The following is a 16,359-nucleotide window of genomic DNA, read 5'->3' as shown; positions in this document are numbered from 1 at the left end:
CAGAAGATCTGGTAAAGCCGGCAGGTCAGGGGCTGGCTGGTGGAGCCAGTCTGAGGGCCTGGCTGTTGATGTCACCAGTCTAGCCCAGGATGCTGGGACCTCCCTAAAGCAGGATGAATTCCAGGACGGGCCCCATGGGCAGTTTCACAGAGCTGAGCCTGGTCTAGGCTGCAAGGGAGCTTGGCAGCAGGGGCCTGCATGAGCAGAGGTAGGCATCCTCAGCTTGGGAACATAAGGTCAGCCAGACAGGGCTGTGGGTGGAAGTCCCCCTGCCCCACGGCTCTTTACACACCCAGTCTGGAAAGAATAAGCCTGTTAGGGCTGAGGATAAAGCTCAGTAGGTAGAGTGCTTGCCTTGCCAGCACTAAGGCCCAGGGTTCAACCCCGAGCACCACAAAAAAAAAAAAAAAAAAAAAAAAGAATAAGAGAATAAACCTGTTGTCTCACCAAAGCCTTGCCTTTTTCACCCCAGTTTCAGCCCGGAAGGACCGGACCCTGCTCCCTCCCTAGCACATCTCAGTTCCTAGAAAGGGGAAAGGGTTGTGACCGTACCCATTTCCCGCCCCTACTACCCTGAGACGGCACCCAGAGGCCAGGCCTCTTCCCCTCGGGGATGGGGCAACCACTCTTCCTCTGATTCCCAGCAGCTCGGCCCCGCCCTCCCTCCCCTCATAAACCACTTACCCCGCCCGCCCCACACCTTCCATTCGCGCGGCGGCGTCCAGCCCGTGCATCCCGTCCCATCAGTCCCGACCGGTTCCCGCCCCGGCCCTGGGACTCAGTACTGCCGTCGCCAACACCGCTGCCCAGGTGAGGGGCTCTGACAGTCACCGAAGTGCTGAGCCTCAGCGGTCTGCGCTGTCTGGGGGCCACACGCGCAGAAGTCCAGCCCCAGAAAGGAGGAGTGCAGGCCAGCGGGTACCTGTCGGCTGGGCTGGGAGAAGTCGCTCTTGCGGGACCCAGTGGGGGCTCCTAGCACCTCCCGCGCCCCAGCCCTCCCGGCAGGCCCTTGTAGGGTTTGCCCCGACATGAGGACTGCCAAAGACCCCAGACTCCCCATGCCACCCGCCGGTCTTGTCGGGAGACTGGAGGGGGGAGATCTAGCTAAGAATGGATTCTAAAGGCTGTCAGCGTCATGGACCTCTAGACTGAGAAGCCAGCAGGTGGAGGGACCAGGCCGAGGGACGCTGAGGTGCACTGGTCTGCGGGGCTGAATCTTGAGGCCGTGACAGGTGTTCACCCAAGGAATTGTGTGTATTTCTTTAGATGGGTCCTTGAGTGGGTTTTCTCTTTGGGCATCTGTTTTTGGATGTGGTTTGGTGGGTGTCTATAAGGAGATGGGAGAAAACTTTTTTCTCTGAATTGTGGGCAGCTTTCTTTGGGTGTCTGAATGGAGTCATTAGGGAGGGTCTCAGATGGGTCTAGGGGAATTTCTGAGTCAAAGTCAGATTGTTTCAGTCATCTGGTTGGGATGACTAAATCAACTCACTGGATGAAGAATTTCTGAGTGGACTAGCTGGGTACAGGAGCTCTGAGTGGGTGATCAGAGCATCCCCTGGCTCTTCTTCACAGGCATGATGGATGGTCCTCGCTCAGACGTGGGCCGATGGGGCGGGAACCCCTTGCAGCCCCCTACCACACCTTCTCCAGAGCCAGAACCAGAGCCAGACAGACGCTCTCGCAGAGGAGCCCGTTCCTTCTGGGCTCGCTGCTGTGGTTGCTGTTCTTGCCGGAATAGGGCAGATGATGACTGGGGGCCTGAGCCCTCTGGCTCCAGAAGTCGAGGATCCAGCTCTCGGGGCCGAAGACCTGACTCCCGCGGCAGTGGTATAAATGCAGCTGGAGATGGCACTATCCGAGGTGAGACCAGCTATTCACCTTGACTGAGAGCTGAAAGGCCTTAGTGAGACCTGAGACTCAGCATCACTAGGGGCTTGAGAAACTAATAAGGGAGATCTAGGTTCCTTGTGGGGGCTTCACTGACCCAGAGATATGGCCTTGCAGAGGGCATGCTGGTGGTGACCGGTGTGGATTTGCTGAGCTCACGCTCAGACCAGAACCGCAGAGAGCATCACACAGATGAGTTTGAGTATGATGAGCTGATTGTGCGCCGTGGGCAGCCTTTCCACGTGGTTCTCTTCCTGAACCGGAGCTATGAATCCTCTGATCGCATTGCCCTTGAGCTGCTTATTGGTGAGTGGGACCTGGATGGAAGGGTTAAGGCCATAGATTTGTTGGAGGAAGGGCTGGTATTGAATTAGAGAGATCTTTAGACTGCTGCCCATCACCCCTAACATCTACAAGATAAAGCAGGTGCAAGTGTCTAGGTGATGTACCCATGGCTGCTTCTTGGGGAGGGTCTTGGTGTTGCAGTTTTCCCAAGCTTTCTCTCCTCAGGCCTCCAGGTTATCTGTTTCACAGTACTTCTTTCTCTGGAGTCAGCCTCAGTGTGCCCTTCTTTCTGGGTCTGCTCTCTCTACAGGGTGTGGTTGGTTCTCTCCCCCCACCTTGCTCTATCTATCTATATCTACATCTACATCTCTCAATCTCTCTGTCCAACTCTGACTCTCTCTGTATCTCTGTCCCATGGCCCAGGGCAGGTGCCTCTCTCACCGCGTTGCTTGGTGACCGTTGACTGCCCAGGCTGGTGATTATGCAGCTACCGGGGGCGGGCGACTCTTCTTACCCTTTGATTAGAGCCTAACCTTGCCCACCCCAGCCTCTAATTTCCCAGATACCCCCACCACCTCCACCAGGGATGCCCTGGGCTCTGGAAACCACAGCCCTGGGGAGCAGTCAGGCCTGGCCTTTAGTATCTGGACTGCCCTTTCCTACAGGACAGGGGGATTTGCATCAGCCAGTGTGGCTATGCTTCTCCAGCCCAGGCACTGGGATAGTCAGGCAGGCAGAGGGTAACAATAGCCCTGGTCTCCCCTCCCCATCTCTCAGTTCAGTGTCAGGGGAACAGGTTTGGGATGTTGGCCTGGGGCTCTGCCCTAACTCATGGGCAGTCATTGGGTGGACGCTGCTCTGAGGGAGATTGTCACAGAATGACCCAACTCAGGGACACAAACACGCACACACACACTGGCTCATAGACATTTGGGTGGGGCTGGGAGAAGTCTAAGGTTCCATCCCCTCATCCAAGCAAAGCCTCACCAGCTAATTATTGATTTCCCCACTCTAGGTAACAACCCTGAGGTGGGCAAAGGTACCCACGTGATCATCCCAGTGGGTAAGGGGGGCAGTGGGGGCTGGAAAGCCCAGGTGACAAAAGCCAGTGGGCAGAATCTGAACCTTCGAGTCCATACCTCCCCCAATGCCATCATTGGCAAGTTTCAATTCACGGTCCGCACACGCTCAGATGCTGGGGAGTTCCAGTTGCCCTTTGACCCCCACAACGAGATCTACATCCTCTTCAACCCCTGGTGCCCAGGTGAGCCAACTGGGGTCAGAAGCAGAGGTGGGCAGGAGGGAAGGGCATTCCAGGGTTTCCTTTTCTAGGACCTGACTGGATGCCTGGGTACCTAGCCACAGGAGAAGTCAATCTCCATTGTCCTGTGGAGGGGAACCGGTCCCAGTGTAAAAACATGACCTGTCTCACCTCTACTGAGGAAAACCCTGGTTAGGACCAACCATCTTCCACCATCTGTGTTGTAGTCCCTCTGGCCTTCCTGAGAGCAGTCCTCTCAGGCTAGAGTTATCCTCTTTTCTTCTGTGGACATGAGTTTTGAAGACCTGGCCTAGGGGCAGGTAGGGCCCAGGTAGAGAGTATAGGGAACACGGTATGTGTTTTCTGGGATCACAGAGGACATTGTATATGTGGACCATGAGGACTGGCGGCAGGAGTATGTGCTTAATGAGTCTGGAAGAATTTACTATGGAACTGAAGCACAGATCGGTGAGAGGACCTGGAACTATGGTCAGGTATGACTGGTTAGAGTCACCTGCATTCAGGGGAGGTGGGTGGAGAAGGGGCCTGGCCCAGTGTCCAAACTCCTCCAGAGTGGTCTGTAGCCAGCTCTGCCCTCCCTCCTTCCAGTTTGACCATGGAGTGCTGGATGCCTGCCTGTACATCCTGGACCGGCGGGGAATGCCATATGGAGGTCGTGGGGACCCAGTCAGTGTCTCCCGGGTCATCTCTGCCATGGTGAGCACCCTTATATCTCTGAGTCTTACTGTGTGTCTTCCTACTGCCTCTTCATCACCCTGCCCCAGGTCCTGCCCTTTCTGGATTCGTTTAGTATCCTCAGGACTGTCCCTGCCCTTGCAAAGGGTATTGCAGGAAGGGGGTCTCACTCCTCTTCTCTCCTTGCCTGCCCCCAACTACACCCTTCCTGGCTCCTGTCCCAACTCCTGTGTAATGTAGGGCCAAACCCACAACTTGGCACACCCAGGATTCACATTCCTGTGTCAGAACAGGGATAGGAGGGGACAGATAGTTCAGGGAAGGGGTAGGTGGGGCTCAGGCTAATGTTTAGGTCTTGAGGTATTTAGGGGTGAAGGGTGGTTGCAGGGTCAGGGGCTGGGCTGGGGACCCAGCCAGGTCCTGAACACCTCCCCCAACTCAGCCCCACCCCATCTTGTCTTGGGCAGGTGAACTCCCTGGATGACAATGGAGTCCTGATTGGGAACTGGTCTGGCGATTACTCTCGAGGCACCAACCCCTCAGCGTGGGTGGGCAGCGTGGAGATCCTGCTTAGCTACCTACGCACTGGCTATTCTGTCCCCTATGGCCAGTGCTGGGTCTTTGCTGGTGTGACCACCACAGGTAGTGAAGGGACTAGGACAGGAGTGACCTGGGTCCCACAGGAGGAGGGAGGGAAGCCAGTCTCCATCTTCATCCAGCCCAGCCCAGCCATGGCTACAGCATAGGGTGCAGGCAAGGGTGGATGATAAGATGCCTTAATTATCATTAATTATGTTAACAACAGAGAGAGGCCTAAGGCAGAGGAGGAAGAAGCTATAGGCAAGGCTTGAGCCAGGCAGGTGCCCTGTCTTTCCTTAACCCCAAATGCTCTATAACCCAAAGGTTCCTGGGCCCTGTGACCCCTGACCATGGTGGTAAATTGCAGCTTGGCAACCTCAGTTGTCCTTTTCCCCCTGATATTGCTGACCTGATGCCTCACCTGCCCCCAACCTCTGCCCTGAACCTCAACCCTGGTTCCTCCACAGTGTTGCGATGCCTGGGTCTAGCCACCCGTACTGTCACCAACTTCAACTCTGCACATGACACAGACACATCCCTCACTATGGACATCTACTTTGATGAGAACATGAAGCCACTTGAGCATCTGAACCATGATTCTGTTTGGTGAGACTGGGGCTGGGACTTGACTGCCCATATCTGCTGAGGAATGGTGACCTGAGGATGGGATGCAGGAAGGCAGGCAGGGCCTGGGTTGGGGAGGCTCTGGATTGGAGTCTTAGACCCAGCCCTCCCTCTACATCTATCCAGGAACTTCCATGTGTGGAATGACTGCTGGATGAAGAGGCCGGATCTACCCTCAGGATTTGATGGATGGCAGGTTGTGGATGCCACACCCCAGGAGACCAGCAGCGGTAAGGCAGGCCTTCCCTGGCTCTCAGGCCTGGTCCTGGTTCCCTCCCCATCTCCTCCACCTGAGTGACAAACTCAAGTGTCAGCCCAGGACTGGGCCAGAAAGCCAAGATCTTCAGCCCCAAAGTTCTTTAAATCAGTTCTTATCAACTGAATTGCCATGCAGCTGTTGGTTTATTTATACCTTTTTATGTAACTATTTGCCTTAGTTTTATTTATAATGGCTAATTTTATTTATTTATAATGGTTAATATACTCAGATGGCTCAAAAGCCAAAAGATTCAAAGGTAGTCAGTGAGAGGTTCCCTCCCCAGGCAAATCCATTATTCTTGCTTGCTTTTTTACTTACACATCTGGGAGATAATTAAAAGACCCTTTTATATGTAATGTTTTTTAAAAATCTATAAATATATACATTTTATATAAATACGTATTTTAAAACATCCTCCTGGTTCTTTATTTTATTTATTTTTATGTGGTGTTGAGGATTGAACCCAGTGCCTCACATATGCTAGGCAAGTGCTCTACTGACCTGCAATGCCAGCCCCACAAATATATATTTTTGAAAATTTCCTTGATTATTCTGAAGATCGCCCAGGTTTATAACTCACTCCAAGCCCTGTGAAACACATAGGAAACAGTGGCGCCCAGAGGTGAAGGACTTCATCTGGGGCACAGGGCACTAGGTCACCAGGAGAACACATCTAGTCCCTGACTCTCTCTCTTATTACACACTTTAACTTTCTCCAAGTTCCTCTCTGTTTGCTCCATTGTTCACTATAAGCTTCATGTACAGTATGAGCAAATCAGGGCTCAGATAGCTTCAAAGAAGAAAACAGCCCTTATAACCCAGCCCTAAGATATAGCCAGGGACCAAATATCTTCTGCAAAAATGAGACCTATTGCCCAAACAGATCCCCACCCCCTTCCAACCTTGACATTCCAGCCCAGGGAACCTGGTCTGCCCCTCCAGCTTCTTCCTTCCAGACTCTCCCTTGCTATCTTCTTCTGGTTCCTTCCAAGATCCCTCCCTCTCAATCATCTACTTAAACGGTGCCCCCAACGTTTAACAATCCACTGGTGCCTGCAGTGTTGGAGCCAGAACTCAGGCACTAGAAGACCTGAGTTCCCGCCCTGCTTCTGAGAAGTGGTGGGGACTCTGGGGCCAGCCAGGCCAGGGCTTGATTCTTCCTTGATCACATCTTAGATAAGTGATCTTGGGTAAGTGAGTGAGCACTTTTCACCTTTGGACTTCCATGTTCCTGTGTGTAATATGGAGATAATATATATCATAGAGGGTAGTTGAGAAGATTCAGTGAGAAATCATGAATCCAAGAGGACTAGCAGAATGCCTAGAACATAGTAGCCACTCAGAAAATCGTTAGCTCCTTCCAGTTGTCTTATGAGATCCTGGCATCTACTCTACCTTGCTGAGCCTGTCTCCCCATCTGTAAAAGGAGGCCACAGTGTTAGGTGTTGTTAAGATTCTTTCCTGTTAGATGGCCCTCACTTCCTGTTGGCCTTCTCCTACTGGGCCTCCTGCTACCAGCCCACATCCTCTGGGAAACCCTCCTGAGTATGATGAGGACAGATTGTTTTTTTCCCATGAGGTCCCCACCACACCACTCCCCAGAAAAAAGCACAGAGTGGGCTGCAGAGCTGAGGAGTTGTTCTGGATCTTTCTGAAATGGTGGTGGTGGTGGTGTCATTGCTTTCCCAGCAGAGCCACCATGGTTCTGGATGGATCCTGATGGAGGATAGGAAGATTGTCCTGTCCTCTGGGCATCACAGACAGTGGGCATTGTTTTGGCCAGCCCAGAGAGCATACTGATGACCTGGTTGTGAAGGCAGGCTGTCCTCAGGCTTGCCCCCACCTCTATCTTCCTGTGGAGCAGTCTGGGTTGAGGAAAGCTGACGGGCCACTCTCTTTTTTGTCCCTCCCTCCGTTCGACTGGGTATCCACTGGTCCTGAGTATTTGGTGAGGACTTCTAGCTCCTTCCAGAGGTTGCCAGCCAGAGGATACTGGGCTTTGTCAGGTGGGGCTGGGGCCCTGTGTGGCCTCTGCCCAGGGTCTGAGGGTCCCTCTTGGTCTCCTTGGATCCCTCACCTCTGTCCTGCCTCATTTCCTAGGCATCTTCTGCTGTGGCCCCTGCTCCGTGGAGTCCATCAAGAATGGCTTAGTCTACATGAAGTATGACACACCCTTCATTTTTGCAGAGGTGAGGGTGAGGCTCCAGGTGCCTCCTCAGGTAGTCCAGAGTGATCAGAGACTGGCTTCAATCCTGGGTTCTCTGGTTCTGATTTCACTGCTGACTGACTGGCTATGTGACCTTGGGCAAGTCACTCATTCTAGAGTCTTAGTTTCCTTAGCTGTAAAAAGGGGATAATAATGGCTGCCTTGCTTCCTGTGCTTAGGATCAAAAGAGATAATAAGTATGAAACTGCTTGCTAAGTTGTAAAGCCAGTGAACGAGCCCAAGGGATTACTGTTATTAATGTCCAAATGTACTGCAAGGAGCCTCCCAGACCAGCTTCTTCCCTGCTCTCTGGCCTTTTCTGGCTCTGCTTGGGAAGTCTCCCAGTTGGGCCTTGCCAGGAAGCTCCCACTCTTTGGACTTAACCCTGCCCTGCAGACCCTGGGACTGATGGAAGGCACTGGGGGTCAGGCCTCCCCTCAGACATTCCGGCTCACTCAGTCCTGCTCATACCCTCACTCTGCAACAGGTGAACAGTGACAAGGTATACTGGCAGCGGCAGGATGATGGCAGCTTCAAGATTGTGTATGTTGAAGAAAAAGCCATTGGCACACTCATTGTCACAAAGGCCATCAACTCCAATATGCGGGAGGACATCACCCACATCTATAAGCACCCAGAAGGTACCATTTCCCACAGACGGTCAGCTCTATGCCGAGTGTTCTACTGAGCACTCGCTGCCCCAGCTAGAGCTGGAACTCACCCTTGACCCTCAACCCCCAGGATCAGCAGCAGAGCGGAAGGCAGTAGAGACAGCAGCTGCCCATGGCAGCAAACCCAATGTGTATGCCACCCGGGACTCTGCTGAGGATGTGGCCATGCAAGTGGAAGCACAGGATGCAGTGATGGGGCAGGATCTGACAGTCTCCGTGGTGCTGACCAATCGTGGCAGCAGCAGTCGCACTGTGAAGCTGCACCTCTACCTCTCTGTCACCTTCTACACTGGTGTCACCGGGTCCACCTTCAAGGAAGCCAAGAAGGAAGTGACACTGGCACCAGGAGCCTGTAAGTGCTCCTTACCCAGCCCTGCCTGCTAGATAGTCAAACAGCAGGGGCTGTAGACATAGAGACCCAGAGCAAAGGGGAGCACCCCTGGGAAGGCCACATCTGGGGAGACACGCCTTAGTGACACCGTGCATACTCTCTCTCCCCAGCGGACTCTGTGACCATGCCCGTGGCCTACAAGGAGTACAGGCCCCACCTTGTGGACCAGGGGGCCATGCTGCTTAACGTCTCTGGCCATGTCAAGGAGAGCGGGCAGGTTCTGGCCAAGCAGCACACCTTCCGTTTGCGTACCCCAGACCTCTCCCTTACAGTGAGTGCAGCTTTGGGGGTCATGAGGGGTGGTCTGGGAGTGATGGCTGTGGGGTTAAAAGAAATTGGAGGAGAAGAGGGGAAAATGCTTGAGCCAGGAATAGGCTGACCTAGTTAGTCAGTCTAGGAGAAAAAGGTTAAGGACCAGCTCTGGGCTCCTGGACCTCCCTCAGTTTCCTCATCTGTAAAAGGGGAACTTATATCCCTGATTCTGTGGTAGCCTTAGCTGTGGAGTGGGTTGGAAGTTTCCTCTCTGACTTTTGGGGATCCTTCTCTTAGGAATAGAAACAAAGGACTCACAGGGAGGTTTTGATTCTCAGGGGTCTTCTTCCTATGGGGTAGCATACAGACCCTGTGTATTTGGCCAGGGTCTGTGATGTGATATGGGCCTCTGTTTTTCTCAGTTACTGGGAGCAGCAGTAGTTGGCCAGGAGTGTGAAGTACAGATTGTCTTCAAGAACCCCCTGCCTGTCACCCTCACCAATGTTGTCTTCCGGCTAGAGGGCTCTGGGTTACAGAGACCCAAGGTCCTCAATGTTGGGTAAGTCTGGCCTCTCCTCTTGCCCCTGCTGCCCTCCACTTCCCCAGGCTACCCTGGGCCCCAGCTTTGCTTCCTCTCAGTACCCCACAAAGTCCCCTGGGGTCAGCCAGTAATCCCTCCCAACTCTAGTTCAGCCCAGTCCAACCAGTGCTTAAGGAGATCTGCTGGGTGCTTTGTGCAGCACTCCAGGGGCCTGTCCATCTCCTCAGGGAGCTAAAACTCCATGTGGGAATCATTAGTAAGCCATGGCTAACGTTTGCCCAGCACTGAAAAGTTGACCAGAAACTCGTAGGGATATTATCTCATTTGGAGATTAGGGAAGCTCTTTAAAGTAAAATAGAGATCGTCACATGATTACAAGCAAAGCTGTGGAAACCTGAAGACTTGGGTTCAAGTCCCAGCTCCATCACTTCTGACTAGATGCCCTCAGGCAGGTGACAGCTCTTCTAAGCCTCAGCATTCTTGTCTATCTAATGGGCTGGCAGTAGCACTTTGTCCTTGGGTTGTGTAGACTCACATATGGCACAAACTTACTGCTCAGCATCTAGTCATTTCTATTATTGCTATCTTCACCCTGCTTTATAGGGTGGCCATGGCTCACAAGGGACAGACTCTGCTCTCTCCTTTGGAACACATAACCACCCCAACTCTGTTTTTTTTTTAATTAAAATATTTTTTAGCTTTACAGACACATTTTGATTCATTGTACACAAATGGGATACAACTTTTCATTTCTATGGTTGTACACAATGTAGATTCACACCATTCATGTAATCATACATATATATAGGGTAATACTATCTGTTTCATTCTACTGTTTTTCCATCCCCACCCCCTCCCACCCCTTTTTCCTCTACACCATCCAAAGTTCCTTCATTCTTCTCTTCCCCCCATAACCCCTCCCTCGTTATATATTGTCATGCACTTATCAGAGAAAACGTTCAGACTTTGGTTTTTTGGGTTTGGCCTATTTCACTTAGCATGATACTTTCCAACTTCATCCATTTACCAGCAAATGCCCTAATTTTAATCTTCTTTATGGCTGAGTAATATTCCATTGCATATATATGCCACAGTTTCTTTATCCATTCATCAACTGAAGGGCATCTCAGTTGGTTCCACAATCTAGCTATTGTGAATTGAGTTGCTATGAACATTGATGTGGCTGCATCACTGTAGTATGCTCATTTTAAGTCCTTTGGGTATAAACCCAAGGAGTGGGATAGCTGGGTCAAATGGTGGGTCCATTCCAAGCTTTCTGAGGAATCTCCATACTGCTTTCCAGAGTGGCTGCACCAATTTGCAACTCCACTAGCAATGTATGAGTGTGCCTTTTTCCCCACATCCACACCAACACTTATTATTGCTTGTGTTCTTGGTAATAGCCATTCTAATTGGAGTGAGATGAAATCTTAGGGTGGTTTTAATTTGCATTTCTCTAATTACTGGGGATGATGAGCACTTTTTCGTGTATTTGTTGATCACCTGTATATCTTCTTCTGTGAAGTGTCTGCCCATTTCCTTAGCTCATTTATTGATTGGGTTCTTTGTATTTTGGGTGTAAAATGTTTTAAGTTCTTTATAAACTTTGGAGATGAGTGCTCTGTCTGAAGTGTGTGTGGAAAAGATTTTCTCCCACTCTGTAGGCTCTCTTTTCACATTATTGATTGTTTTCTGTGCTAACCACCCCAACTCTTGAGCTTGCTGCCTGGTTTGTGCCATAAGAGAGGAGTAGCAGCTCCAAGGGACAGAGCCCCATGCCTCGGGCCCTCATCCAGGCTGAGACTGATCCTGGTTGAATGAGGCTCTGGGCCCAGGGAGAGTACACACAGTACATGTGTTCTTTGACCTCTGTGTTTATCATTTTGACACAGATACATGCTGCTCTGTCCCTCCCCAGGAAAACCACAGAGGGAAAGCAGAGAAGGCCAGAGGTTGACCTTTTAGACTGGCTTTCTGGGGACAGGAACAGGTATTCTCCTCTTCAAAGAGAGGGCTCCTGAGTGCTGAGAGAGGGCCGGTAGTGAAGCAGAGGACCCCTGCCCACTCTGCCCACCTTTCCCCCTGTGTTCCTCCCCTGCTTTCACCATCAGGCCAACAACAGAAAGGCTGCTCTCCTGATCTTCGCCTCAGTCAGCCTCTTAGGAATGCTGTGATATGTCACAAAATAGTATTGTCCTCTTGCTACCCTGCAAGGGTCCCTAGCAGGCCAGACAGTGAAGTTTGACACCTACCTTGCTAGTCCTCCCTGAGACATCTCTCACCCACATTCACACAGCCATGGAGGGAGTTCCCCCTGTCCTGAGAGTCCCCAGAGGCAGATAGCCCTCAGCAGCCCCACCAGACCTTTGACCCATGCCTGCAAGTAAGGAAAGCACCACTGTGCAGAGCATCACCCATCCTCAGCTGTGGGGCTTGTGTGTGTCTCCCTGCCATTTGAGGGCCCAGCCTGCCCAGAGTCAAAGAGAAAGTTAGATGATGGCTTCTCAAGGCAGGCCTTCTTTGGATTTTCTGTGGCTCCTTGGCTGCTATGAACCCAGACTAGAACCTTCAGGACACTTGGTAGCCTTGAGGGGAACATCCCTGAGCTGTTGGTTCAGATACATTAGATTCCACATGAGTGTTATTTTGCCTCTCATTTGCACATCAAAGGCTGTGGTATGGAACCCCATTATACCAGAAGGTGTGCCACCCAGAGTGGTGACTGGCCACTTAATAAACATTCCAGGACTTCCTCCTCCAGATGACTGTTGTCATCATCAAAATAGTCGCAGGGAGGCTGCAAGTCTCTTCCGAGCCCTTCTTGGGAATTTCTCCCAGAGCCTGAATAACACTCTGTAGCACATCCTTAAGAGTGGCCAATTTCCCTTCTTGTGGGTGGATTTGACTTTGGGGAAAAGCCTGAAGTCACTTAGAGCTAAGACTAATAAGGTAAACAAAAAAGGTGGGTAATGATGCCCTTTCATTCCAAAATGAGGCACTCAGAAAAGGAGGGACAGGCTGTGTGTGCATGCGCACCTGCGTGTTTTAAATGGCTCTAAAGAAAAGTCCAAGAAGAGTTTTTAAAAGTGTTTCAAGCCCTGGCAACATAGTTTCCCAGATTCAAGCTGAAGGACAGCTCTCTCGGGGATCTCTAAGTTCTGGTGCCCTTGTTTGGGAGTCAGTCTCATTAGGTCTCATTACCTCAATGCAGTTACGAGCACATTCCAGCTTTAGCATCTGACTTGTTCTCAGCTTAAACTCAAAAACAGGGGTGTGGCAGAGGCCTCACCTGACACAAAGATCAGGGCAGGAAGGGACTTTGACATTCCCAGCTGCAAGCTGGAAGACAGTTTCTTTTGGAAATAATGTTGGTTATTGGAATATAAAAGTTAATTCCTGAAATATTGCAATTAACTATAGATAAATAGACCTTTTTAAGAAAAAAAAAAAAATTAGACAGGGTCTCAGTATGTTGCCCAGGCTGGTCTGGGACTCCTGGGATCAAGTGATTCTACCTCAGCTTCCCAAGTAGCTGTGACTATAGGTATCACAGTCAGACTTTTTTTTTTTTTTTTTTTTTTTTTTGCTACTGGGAATTGAACCCAGGGGTGCTCAATCACTGACCCACATCCCCAGCTCTTTTTTATATTTTACTAGAAACAGGGTCTCACTGAGTTGTTTAGGACCTTGCAAAGTTGCTGAGGCTGGCTTTGAAATCATGATCCTCCTGCCTCAGCCTCCCGAGCTGCTGGGATTACAGGCATTCGCCACCACACTTGGCATGGTTAGACTTTTTTTTTTTTTTAACTTTATTTAGTTTTGTATGTGATGCTGAGGATCAAACCCAGAGCTTCATGCATGCTAGGCAAGTGCTCCATCACTGAGCCACAATCCCAGCCCCACAGTTAGACTTTTGAAGGCTGGTTTGAGCCTAATTTATCTTCAACTTTGTATCAAGGGAGAAGTGAGCAAAAATTAAGAACGTGAATTTATGCCCAGCCAAAACATAACCAATCTGTTAATTTATAGACTTGTTAGGCTTCCTATTATTATATTGTATTATATTATATTATACACTCTTGCTTTCCTCCTTCATGGAGCTCAGAGGCATCTTCAAAGTCATTTGGTCCCATCACCTCATTTTACATTCATTTCCATTTTATGGACTAGAAAGTGAAGATCAGAGAAATTAAGTAACTTATCATAAACCACAAAGCTAATAAGTAGCAGAAGGAGTAGACCAGCCCAGGAAACCTCTCAGAAGCAGGCTCCAAGCAAAAAGCTTTGCCCTACAGAGAGCTCACCTTTGGGGTTAGGGATGTTGGTTTATTCCCTTAGAGGACTGTGATGACTGCACAGGGTCTGACTCCAAAGAGGGAGCCCAAGGTAGGCTTGAGTTAAAAGGAGACCAGAAGTAAAGGTTTAGGCAGAGGCAGGAAGGACAAATTCTAGGAGGCGCACGCAGATGCCATATAAATGCAAACATGTTCAGTGTATAAAATGCAAAATGCGAATTGCTGGAGGAGCTCTGAGAGGAGTGAAGTTTTCTTTCCTAGGAGCTGGAGGTACTCAGGGGAGTCTCGCTGAGGAGGTGGGGTGAGCTGAATCTTGGAGGAAGAACGGGTGGGGAGCCAGTGCTAGGAGCTCATGCCAGGCAAAGCCAATGCTGCAGAGCAGGGCAGTGAAGGTGAGCTGGGAAGGGGAAGATTCAGCTGGACTAGGCCACAGGAGCAATGTTGCAAGATGGTGTGGCTGATCAGGTCATAGGGGCTGAATCACTGAGCTGTGTGTCAGGTTGAGGAACTGAGATCTCATTCTTTAAGGAAGCCAAGTCCTTGAAGGATTTAGAACACCTGAGTGTTAGCAGAATAGAAAGGAAAAGCAATATGGGAGACAAGAGGCCATTAGAAGATTGGTGAAATCATGATTCCCAGAGAGGTGGTCTGGTAATAGATTTTCAGAGGTCCATGAAGAAGGGAAGACATTGTGTATGTGTGTGTGCGTGTATGCACCCCCCCCCACACACACGTAACACAAACTCAGACACATGATGGTGTATGTCAATTTAAAGATGCCAAATTATCTCTCCTCGGATAGCCTTTTCCTTTTGTTCTAAGGCAACATTCTTCTAATGGGTGCTTTCTTCTTTGGAAAGATGACTGAGGTAAAGAATCATTAATTTTCTTCTTTTTTTTCCCCTAGTACCAGGTATTGAACTCAGGGCCTTGTGCATACTAGGCAAACACTCCACTACTGAGCTAAATTCCAGCCCTTTTTATTTTGAGACAATCTTAAAATAGTAGCCCAGGCTGGCCTCCAACTTGCCATTGTCTTGCCTCAGCCTCCCAAGAAGCTGGGATTACAGGCCTGCACTGCCACACCCAGCAATTAATTTTCTTTAACATACTTTTCTGGCAAAACTGAAAGCATTTGGCAATACTGTGTTGGACCTCAAAGTCTTATTTTGAAGTTTTTCTGGTGTTTGAAAAAAACTAGTGAGATGGGGATGGTGTGGTTAGGGCAGGAGCTACCTCTGAGGTGGCACTGGCAGTCTTTGTCCAGGTGGATGTGGGAGCAGTCAGGGAGGAGTCCTCAATGATGGGGAGATTTTCAGTTCAGGCAGCAGGGTGTGAGGCTGCTGTTCTGGCTATGTGGAGGCAGTTCTGGGGTTCGGTCTTTGTCTTGGTTGTGGGTGTGGAGATTCCAGCTGAACCCAGAAATGCCTGTGTGGCTCCACCTGTTACTCCTTCCTTCCTGACTGTCCTGAATCCATCCTTATCTCCCAATTCTCCCTCAATTACTCTAGACCCATGACCTTGTCTCTACCCACAGGGACATCGGGGGCAATGAGACAGTGACACTGCGCCAGACGTTTGTGCCTGTGCGACCAGGCCCCCGCCAGCTCATTGCCAGTTTGGACAGCCCACAGCTGTCCCAGGTGCACGGTGTCATCCAGGTGGATGTGGCTCCAGCCTCTGGGGGCATGGATTTCTCAGACACTGGAGGTAACAGTCGCTCAGGAGAGACCATTCCTATGGCATCTCGAGGTGGAGCTTAGCCCTGGACTGGGAACAACGGGACTGGAGTCAGATGAGCAAGGACACTGCCCCAAGATGGGGGCCCACCACAAAATAGCTCCCCAGGAGCTCAGGTGGGAAGGCTGGGGCACCTGGGGAGATAGCCAATCTTCACCTGTATTGGGTGGCACAGATGATAATAAACTTTTTTAATGAAGCTGCTGTGCTGTCCATCTGTCAGTCCATACCAGGTCAAGGAGTGTGGTGTCACAGTGTGTGCAGGGGATGCATGTGCCCCAGTCCTGAGACTCGTGGCTGGCAGGTGATAGTGCTGGCTCAGCCACCCTTGACTAGAGCCTGCCTAGGGTTAAGCACCCTGCCTGAGTCCCCCACCCAGGGGCTGATGCTGACCACATCTGAGCAGCAAAATACACCTTCTAACACTTATTTTCAAAAATAAGGATTTTTGCAAAAGTGAGACATGTTCAGTGTTGAATGTTAAGAAAATATAGAGCTGGAGTGCAGTGGCTCACACCTGTAATCCCACTTACCTGGGAGGCTGTAGCAGAAGGATCTTAAGTTCAGGGCCAGTCTTGGCAACTTAGTAAGATCCGTTCTCAAAATTTAATTTTTTTTTTCTTTTTAAGGGCTGGAATGTAGCTCAGAAGTACAGTACTTGCCTAGCATGTG

The 16,359-nt window shown here is 50.4% G+C and overlaps 1 protein-coding gene across 2 annotated transcripts; it reads left to right on the top strand.

Annotated features, from left to right (window-relative positions):
• Nucleotides 1-683: 683 nt before the first annotated feature.
• On the top strand, nucleotides 684-15,881 carry Tgm1 (transglutaminase 1). Of its 2 annotated transcripts, none has more exons than XM_047540107.1 (15): nucleotides 684-810; nucleotides 1,573-1,860; nucleotides 2,005-2,193; nucleotides 3,188-3,436; nucleotides 3,809-3,927; nucleotides 4,043-4,150; nucleotides 4,597-4,771; nucleotides 5,176-5,314; nucleotides 5,459-5,562; nucleotides 7,692-7,780; nucleotides 8,285-8,438; nucleotides 8,539-8,820; nucleotides 8,970-9,130; nucleotides 9,534-9,670; nucleotides 15,485-15,881. In XM_047540107.1, the coding sequence occupies exons 2-15, from the start codon at nucleotides 1,575-1,577 to the stop codon at nucleotides 15,708-15,710; spliced, it is 2,418 nt and encodes an 805-aa protein (XP_047396063.1). In that variant the 5' UTR covers nucleotides 684-810; nucleotides 1,573-1,574; the 3' UTR covers nucleotides 15,711-15,881. The 2 variants fall into 2 exon arrangements, with proteins under 2 accessions (XP_047396063.1, XP_047396064.1); XM_047540108.1 differs by lacking the exon at nucleotides 684-810 and adding an exon at nucleotides 874-1,250.
• The last annotated feature ends 478 nt before the right edge of the window (nucleotides 15,882-16,359 follow it).

Source organism: Sciurus carolinensis, chromosome 2 (genome assembly GCF_902686445.1).
Source record: "Sciurus carolinensis chromosome 2, mSciCar1.2, whole genome shotgun sequence".
Lineage (NCBI taxonomy): Eukaryota > Metazoa > Chordata > Mammalia > Rodentia > Sciuridae > Sciurus > Sciurus carolinensis.
The sequence above is the reverse complement of the archived record's forward strand: the minus strand, read 5'-3'. Positions and strand labels throughout refer to the sequence as shown.